General features: G+C 43.1%; 1 protein-coding gene and 1 long non-coding RNA gene across 3 annotated transcripts in view; both read right to left on the minus strand.

Annotated features, from left to right (window-relative positions):
* Positions 1-9,903, minus strand: part of LOC139557961 (RNA-binding protein 10-like) — a 111,286-nt gene that overhangs the window by 49,248 nt on the left and 52,135 nt on the right. For both annotated transcript variants that reach the window (XM_071373340.1, XM_071373339.1), the window contains one exon: positions 8,549-8,646. In XM_071373340.1, the coding sequence (XP_071229441.1) occupies positions 8,549-8,646 (98 nt within the window). The remainder of the gene's footprint in view (positions 1-8,548; positions 8,647-9,903) is intronic.
* LOC139557963 (uncharacterized) lies at positions 3,256-5,159 on the minus strand. Its single transcript, XR_011671516.1, has 2 exons — positions 5,069-5,159; positions 3,256-4,955 (listed from the first exon to the last, which is right to left on the minus strand). It is a non-coding gene; the product is annotated as an uncharacterized lncRNA (long non-coding RNA).

Consider the following 9,903-nt stretch of genomic DNA (forward strand, 5'->3'; position numbering starts at 1 on the left):
CACTCCAGTCCATTAAGTCTCTGGTTGGGACTGGGAACACTCCAGTCCATTAAGTCTCTGGTTGGGAACACTCCAGCCCATTAAGTCTCTGGTTGGGACTGGGAACACTCCAGTCCATTAAGTCTCTGGTTGGGAACACTCCAGCCCATTAAGTCTCTGGTTGGGACTGGGAACACTCCAGCCCATTAAGTCTCTGGTGGGGACTGGGAACACTCCAGCCCATTAAGTCTCTGGTAGGGACTGGGAACACTCCAGCCCATTAAGTCTCTGGTAGGGACTGGGAACACTCCAGCCCATTAAGTCTCTGGTAGGGACTGGGAGCACTCTGGCCCATTAAGTCTCTGGTAGGGACTGGGAACACTCCAGCCCATTAAGTCTCTGGTAGGGACTGGGAACACTCCAGCCCATTAAGTCTCTGGTAGGGACTGGGAACACTCCAGCCCATCAGGTCTCTGGTAGGGACTGGGAACACTCCAGCCCATTAAGTCTCTGGTAGGGACTGGGAACAACCCAGTCCATTACGTCTCTGGTAGGGACTGGTGTATCTCCTAAACAAGACTTTGGATCAGATGTGTATGAACCCTTTGTTTCAGACGGGTTCGTATCTCTGCAGAGTCGCGATGCTGTTGAGCAGCGTGTGAAGATACTGTGAGACACTGGGGCTGCCCATTCCTTCATTATGGAGGGTGTTCTGCCTTTGTCTGACAGTTCAGCAACTGGGTTTAACCTTTCACGAGTCACCAACCCTGATCCGGGAGCACCCCCCACTCCCCCCCCCCACTGAGTAGCATAGCTAGCATAGCGTCACAAGTAAATTGTAGCATCTAAATATCATTAAATCACAAGTCCAAGACACCAGATGAAAGATACAGATCTTGTGAATAATGCCACCATTTCAGATTTTTAAAATGTTTTACAGGGAAGACACAATATGTAAATCTATTAGCTAACCACGTTAGCAAAGGACACGATTTTTTTACTCCCAACAGTTTTTTCCTGCGTCAGTAGCTATCACTAATTCGACTAAATAAAAATATATATAGCCACTAACCAAGAAACAACTTCATAAGATGACAGTCTGATAACATATTTATGGTATAGCATAGTTTTTTTTTGGAAAAATGTGCATTTTTCAGGTATAAATCACAGTTCTACATTGCAGCTGCAATCTGAAATAGTGCTGACCCAGCCAGAACAATTACAGAGACCAACGTCATATAACGAATTACTCATCTTAAAACATTTCAGAAAAATACACAGCGTACAGATATTGAAAGCCCAACATCTGGTGAATCCAAACAATATTTCAGATTTATTAAATGTTTTATAACGAAAACAAAATGTAGCGCTAAATTAGCATAGCTATACCAGGCAGATTCGGCTAGGCGCCCACGGCCAGTTCACATGCACAACAGATATGATATAACATCGTAAATTGGGTCTTACTATGGCTGATCTTTCATCAGAATGTTGATCAAAGTGTCCTTTGTCAAGATGAGTCGTTGGTTCCGTTCAGAATTGTTCCTTTCCCACTCCATTTAGCACAGGTACTGGTCGAGTGGCACGGATCTCTCAAACGTAAATCAAATCAGACAACGGAACACCGCAAAACTCCCGAAAAAATTCAAATAATCTGATTAAACTATATTGAAAAAACATACATTACGATGATATGGTCACATGTATCAAACAAAATTCGACACGGAGATAGTTTTCATCCATAACGCCAGCAAAACAGTACACAATCGCAGCTCCAACTCGTGCGAATCAGAAAACCGGAAGTTGTCGGTCACGCCAAAGAAATAGGTCTTATTTCACGTCAGTACCAGATAAACAAAGAATTTCTCCTCTGACGTCCTCTTGACACCCAGAGGAAGGCGAATGAAGTGTGTTTCTGGTCATAGGGGTCATGACCATATATAGGCAGAACGTTGAAGCGAGCATAGACTTCTTGCATTCTACTTCTTGGTCAGGGAAAGTGCTGTCAAATTACTTGTGTATCACTCAGAGACAAAATTGAAACGGTTTTAGAAACTAGAGATTGTTTTCTTTCCAATGGTATTATTTATATGCATATAGTAAGAGCAATAATTGAATAAGAGGCAGTTTAATCTGTAGAGCAAATTATGCTAATGGGAAAATAGCACCCCCTGTATTCTCAAGAAGTTTTAAGAAAGTTGCTGGGAGCAAGTCTAGTGTTGAGAAGGATGTCAGCGATCCCAACATAGTCGATCTTTTCAAGACATTTACGGGTGATTTTGATTTCGCTAACCCTCCTGAGTTGACCTCTCCATTGAAAACCCCAAAGGTGATCTAGTTTGTAGGACCGCTGAAGGAAGAGAGGGTTCCTACAGTTGACACTCCGATACCTAGGAAGCAGCTGGTTGTGGAACTGAGTAAATATGTTTCCCTCTCCCCCTTTTTTTAGCTGAGAAATGTCCAGAGGAGGAGTTTGATGAAGTACTTTGGACAGAGATCCTCTGGCAACGGGGAGCCTCCTTGGAGATGTTAAACCTGTACCGGACACAGACTAGAAACAGATCAGATCCGGAGATACATGTGTCTTCGTCCTCTGTTCTGTCTCCCTCTCCGGTGGCTTCTACCTCGGGTTCAGATCTTCAGAGCTCCCCCTCATCAGACCGTGAGGTTGTCTAAGACCCTGGCCCATTCATCATCCACGATGAATACTACAGCTGGCTCGGGTCCATCGGTGCCCCACCACCCTTTGGTCCATCGAGGGGTTTGCGAAACGCCTCGAGGCGACAGAACACCTGGACCTCCTCAGCCACCAGCTGTTGTCATCGGCAGTTCTATGGTGAGAAACAACATGGTTCCCGGGGGGAAAACTCAGTGCTACCCTGGAGCTCGAGTACAGGACATTACAAGGCTGCTTCCGTAGCTGTCGGTAGCTGACGCTGTCGTAGTCCACGTGGGGTCAAACCACATTAGGAGGGCTAGCTCAGAACTTCCCGAAAATAGATTTTTAAAGAACTAATAATATGGCTACAGGTTCATCTGCCTCACCTAAAGCCCATTCTTGTGGGAAGCTGTTATAGACCACTAAGTGCTAACAGTCAGTATCTGGAAAATGTGTGTGAAATGCACAGTTGAAGTCGGAAGTTTACATACACCTTCGCCAAATACATTTAATCTCAGTTTCATAATTCCTGACATTTAATCCTAGTAAAAATTCCCTGTTTTAGGTCAGTTAGGATCACCACTTTCTTTTAAGAATGTGAAATGTCAGAATAATAGTAGAGAGAATTATTTATTTCAGCTTTTATTTCTTTCATCACATTCCCAGTGGGTCAGAAGTTTACATACACTCAATTAGTATTTGGTAGCATTGCCTTGAAATTGTTTAACTTGGGTCAAACGTTTTGGGTAGACAGTTGAAGTCGGAAGAATACATACACTTAGGTTGGAGTCATTAAAACTCATTTTTCAACCACTCCACACATTTCTTGTTAACAAACTATAGTTTTGGAAAGTCGGTTAGGACATCTACTTTGTGCATGACACAAGTAATTTTTACAACAATTGTTTACAGACAGGATATTTCACTGTATCACAATTCCAGTGGGTCAGAAGTTTACATACACTATGTTGACTGTGCCTTTAAACAGCTTGGAAAATTCCAGAAAATTATGTCATGGCTTTAGAAGCTTCTGATAGGCTAATTGACATAATTTGAGTCAATTGGAGGTGTACCTGTGGATGTATTTCAATGCCTACCTACAAACTTCATGCCTCTTCGCTTGACATTATGGGGAAATCAAAAGAAATCAGCCAAGACCTCAGAAAAACAATTGTAGACCTCCACAAGTCTGATTCACTATTGGGAGCAATTTCCAAACACTTAAAAGGTACCTCAGTCATCTGTACAAACAATAGTACGCAAGTATAAACACCATGGGACCACGCAGCCGTCATACCACTCAGGAAGGAGACACGTTCTGTCTCCTAGAGATGAATGTACTTTGGTACGAAAAGTGCAAATCAATCCCAGAACAACAGCAAAGGACCTTGTGAAGATCTATATCCAAATTCTGAGGTCTTGGCTGATATCTTTTGATTTTCCCATAATGTCAAGCAAAGAGGCACTGAGTTAGAAGGTAGGACTTGAAATACATCAACAGCTACACCTCCAATTGACTCAAATGATGTCACCTTTATCTAACCAGGTAGGCCAGTTGAGAACAAGTTCTCATTTACAACTGCGACCTGTCCAAGATAAAGCAAAGCAGTTCGACACAAACAACAACACAGAGTTACACATGGAATAAAACAAACATACAGTCAATAATAAAATAGAACAAAATAAAACAAAAAGTCAGTGTTTGCAAATGAGGTAAGATAAGGGAGTTAAGGCAATAAATAGGCCATGGTGCCGAAGTAATTACAATATAGCAATTAAACACTGCAATGGTAGAATGTGCAAGTAGAGATACTGGGGTGTTTAAAGGCACAGTCAACTTAGTGTATGTAAACTTCCGACTTCAACTGTATACAACCACTCCAAATGTCTTGTTAACAAACTGTAGTTTTTGCAAGTTGGTTAGGACATCTACTTTGTGCATGACACAAGTCATTTTTCTAACAATTGTATTTTAAGGTCTACCTTCAAACTCAGTGCCTCTTTGCTTGACATCATGGGAAAATCTAAAGAAATCAGCCAAGACTTCCACAAATTGTAGACCTCCACAAGTCTGGTTCATCCTTGGGAGAAATTTCCAAACGTCTGAAGGTACCACGTTCATCTGCAGATAGTGCGGATGACTCGTCACAAACTCCCTGATCTTCTCAGAAAGATCAGTTTGTCTCGCTGTGTTCAGTCCAGGTGGTGCTTGTACAGGCAGACCCTCTATGGGAGGAAGGATGTCAGCTGAAACCTGGTCCCAACTGAGTCCGAACGCCGCTTGGCGACAACACCACCAGGCTCCAGAGCATCGAAGCTGTAAAACAGAGAACAACAACAAATCACAAGACATTACAACCTTGCACAACCTCAATTCACCTCACAAGTTTAGATAAGAATAACCTCATACAAAGAAAATAATTTATTTACTTGAAGTGCTGGTACTGCTTGATCTGTGGCAGCGGCCTGAAGTACGGAGTCAGGTGTTGTTGCCAGCCATAGCTTTCCACCAGCACCGTACATTTACATTTACATTTAAGTCATTTAGCAGACGCTCTTATCCAGAGCGACTTACGTACCATCCTCCAGTCCAACCAGCTGTGGGATGTTGCCCCCTGTCACCGTACCATCCTCCAGTCCAACCAGCTGTGGGATGTTGACCCCTGTCACAGTGCTGTCCTTCACAACACCAGCAATCTCAGACAGAGTGTTCACTCTGGTCTTTCTGAAGCGCTGCTTGATGAGGCCAAAGCACCAGTCGGGGGCACTTCCTGTGATCGGGAAGTGAAGGTCCAGACTGTGGTGGAGCTTGTGGTATGGTCTGCCAGCCACAATACCAGATAACAAACTTGTTCTTGTTTTGTCCACTGCAGTTATCACAATTCAGGTACACACGTGTTTTCCCAACTCCGTAGTTGGTGAAGAAATGGTGCATGTAGTTGATGACTGAGCTGCTGTCTCTGCTTGGGCCACCTCTCTTTTTGATGACTGTATGACTGGTGGATTAGAGTCAGGAGGGTTCTGCTGATGCTGAAAGACAAATTCCAGATACAAATATTGTAGCATTATTATACAATAGATGTGAAACGGCATTCTGAGATAACGTCACTACACACAGTTCATACGGGTAATGTTAGCTAGCTAGCCTTCTAATGTCCGCTGGCCAGCTAACAGCAAGCTTTTCACTAGCAATACAAACCGATTGTCACAGCTAGCTAAAGTTAACCAATAAGTTCAATGTTAGCTAGCTAACATTAGGCTATAACTAGCAATGCGAAATGGCATTCTGAGAAAACATCACTAACGTTACACACACACATAAATTAACGTTGGCTAGCAAGCCAGCCACCTAACAACAGCTAACGTTAGCTAGCGAACAGCAAGCTTTAATTTTTTTATTTTTTAGCAACCTTTAATTTTGGGTCTTTTGTTTAGACATGTCACGTTAACGTTAGCTAACTAAAAAAAAAAGAATTATAATCCCAATCCATAGAGTAACGTTACTAGCAACGCAAACCGATTGTCATAGCAACCTAAATAACGTTAGGTTCAATGTTAGTTAGAAAGCCAGCCATCTAACGTCAGCTAGCTAGCTAACAGGAAGTTTTAACTTGCAATGAAAACAACTTTCTGACAACATAAGAAACGTATAATATCTGAATCTGTAGCTAGACTCTTACCTGTATACCTGGATGAACGCTTCACGGCAGACTGCAACCCCTTTCATCAGACATCCTGTGTTGTTTCCGTTTAGTTTGCACAGCTTGTTTGGCCCGTTGTGCTCCACTGATTTCAAAACGTGTTATTTTCAGTGACAAGAGAGTCGGCATTGTATGGCACGATCTTCGTGCAGAAAGTAGTCCATCATCAACTTTTTCCCACTGACCTTTGTCGATATCGCCTGATAAATTCAGGGCAGCAATGTTATTGAGAGCCTTAGCAACATATTTGCAGTTCTCCATGGCTAACGTTATATTAACGTTATATCATATTTGCAGTTCTCCATGGCTAACGTTATATTAACGTTATATCATATTTGCAGTTCTCCATGGCTAACGTTATATTAACGTTATATCTTTAGAAAAAAAAATGCAGTAGAAAAGGACTATCTAGGCATTACGAGCAGCTCATTTTATAGACACAAGATGCAACACCGTAGACCAATCCAAACTCATCTCTCGGGATATGTCCAGCCCACTCATTATCTCAGCCAATCATGGCTAGCGGGAAGGTTGCTGACTTTTTCCATGGCTAAACCAACTAGGCTCTTAATTTAAAAATGTTATTCGTATTTACAGATGACATACAAGTTTGATATTAAGGCACATGAAAGTTCACATGTTCCAGAAGGTATTTCTGCCCAAAAAACCATTTTGATAAAAACATATTTTTACGTTCAAAAGGTTCTCATGTGAAGTCATGACTTGCAACATACGCCTCGTTTCCTGAATCGGTTACAAATTAACACTAAGAAAAACCCTTGAATGAGTAGGTGTGTCCAAACTTTTGAATGGTACTGTATATTTAATTGTTTACAACCAGTAAACACCATTGGAAAAGGTGGCGTATTTAAGTACGGACGCATTTAAGTTAATTAAGTTGTATAATGGGAGTTGTTTTCTGTTGGTGGTGAGTAAACTTGTCCAACAAAAATGTAGGATATATTTGGTGTTACAGGTCTTTTTGTTTTTCCATTTATGTTTTGAGGTTGGACTTTAGCACGTATAGCTCGTTAGCACGTAGGACTCACCGATTGGTGTCACCTCGTTAGTCTGTGTTTGGCCGGTGCAGACCCAAGTGCTATTTAAGAGCGGCTGTCCCAGGTGATATTTAAGAGCGGCTGGCCCAGGTGATATTTAAGAGCGGCTGGCCCAGGTGCTATTTAAGAGCGGCTGGCCCAGGTGCTATTTAAGAGCGGATGGCCCAGGTGCTATTTAAGAGCGGCTGGACCAGGTGATATTTAAGAGCGGCTGGCCCAGGTGATATTTAAGAGTGGCTGGCCCAGTGCTCCAGCTGTTTTGATAGATGTGGAGGGTTAAACTCTTTAGTTGGCTCGCCCTATTTTGATTTCTAGACGAACAATCCTTCATCTGATTTCCCTGGTTTCATTTTACTCCACCTTTTTGGTTTACTTCCTGTCTTTATGTTTGGTGTGGATTTTTCTTCTTCTTTGCCTCTTCTCGGGCACATTTAGTGGGCGTTCATGCTGGGTGTCTTTTAGGTCCCAGTTGTTGTTGCTAGTCAACTTTCAGTGGACGCCTCCATGAGTGTCTTTCAGAACCCCTCCTAAAACCACACCTGTTTCGTTTTGGTTGTTGGCAAGTGATTCTATGTCAGTTCACCCTTCTGTTTGAGTGACATTTTTGGTTTTCTTGCTGGGGAACGTAACACTATCCCCAAATTAATATAGTTGGTTCAAAGTTGGTTTTTTGTATTTTAACCTGCGTCTCGTGAACATCTCTGGTGGCGACAGACAAAACCAAACGTGCGCACGATGCCGCAGGAGGACGCATGCGCGGAGCCGGTTTGGTCGGCATGTTAGTCTTACCCAGAAAGAGACACAGCTGTAACCGCCGCCAAAGGTGCTTCTACAAAGTATTGACTCAGGGGTGTGAAAACTTATGTAAAATTTATAAAAACATGTTTTCACTGTCTTTCTGGGATGTGTCAAGGTGTATGAATACTTTCTGAATGCATCTGTCTGTTATTCTATCCTAAAATTCCCCAAACTCCCGACAAGGATAATAAAACAAGGGAAATTCTCCTTGGTGGAGAACAATGAGGACAAAGGCTATTTTAAGCTCAGGGTTACAGTTAGGGTTACGGGAAAATAGGATTTTGAATGGAAATTCATTTTAGGTCCCCACGAGGATAGAAGAACATGACGTGTGTGTGTGTGTGTGTGTGTACCGTTTGGATCCCTTGGCGAACTCCACAGCGATGGCCTTCCCATCTATAGAGAGAGCTGGCTGTAAGGCCTGGAGGATCTGGAGAAGCTGAGATGCTTCCTGAAACACACAGACGGACGCAGACACACAGCTCTGAGGAGACAGCTGTAGGTATCTCCTCACCACTATAGTAGACAGTAGACAGCTGTAGGTATCTCCTCACCACTATAGTAGACAGTAGACAGCTGTAGGTATCTCCTCACCACTATAGTAGACAGTAGACAGCTGTAGGTATCTCCTCACCACTACAGTAGACAGCTGTAGGTATCTCCTCACCACTACAGTAAACAGCTGTAGGTATCTCCTCACCACTACAGTAGACAGCTGTAGGTATCTCCTCACCACTACAGTAGACAGTTGTAGGTATCTCCTCACCACTATAGTAGACAGCTGTAGGTATCTCCTCACCACTATAGTAGACAGCTGTAGGTATCTCCTCACCACTATAGTAGACAGCTGTAGGTATCTCCTCACCACTACAGTAGACAGCTGGAGGTATCTCCTCACCACTATAGTAGACAGTTGTAGGTATCTCCTCACCACTATAGTAGACAGCTGTAGGTATCTCCTCACCACTATAGTAGACAGCTGTAGGTATCTCCTCACCACTATAGTAGACAGCTGTAGGTATCTCCTCACCACTATAGTAGACAGCTGTAGGTATCTCCTCACCACTACAGTAGACAGCTGTAGGTATCTCCTCACCACTATAGTAGACAGTAGACAGCTGTAGGTATCTCCTCACCACTATAGTAGACAGCTGTAGGTATCTCCTCACCACTATAGTAGACAGCTGTAGGTATCTCCTCACCACTATAGTAGACAGTTGTAGGTATCTCCTCACCACTATAGTAGACAGCTGTAGGTATCTCCTCACCACTATAGTAGACAGCTGTAGGTATCTCCTCACCACTACAGTAGACAGCTGTAGGTATCTCCTCACCACTACAGTAGACAGCTGTAGGTATCTCCTCACCACTATAGTAGACAGCTGTAGGTATCTCCTCACCACTATAGTAGACAGCTGTAGGTATCTCCTCACCACTACAGTAGACAGCTGTAGGTATCTCCTCACCACTATAGTAGACAGCTGTAGGTATCTCCTCACCACTACAGTAGACAGCTGTAGGTATCTCCTCACCACTATAGTAGAGAGCTGTAGGTATCTCCTCACCACTACAGTAAACAGCTGTAGGTATCTCCTCACCACTATAGTAGACAGCTGTAGGTATCTCCTCACCACTATAGTAGACAGCTGTAGGTATCTCCTCACCACTATAGTAGACAGCTGTAGGTATCTCCTCACCACTATAGTAG

The sequence above is a fragment of the Salvelinus alpinus genome, chromosome 28 (assembly GCF_045679555.1).
Source record: "Salvelinus alpinus chromosome 28, SLU_Salpinus.1, whole genome shotgun sequence".
Lineage (NCBI taxonomy): Eukaryota > Metazoa > Chordata > Actinopteri > Salmoniformes > Salmonidae > Salvelinus > Salvelinus alpinus.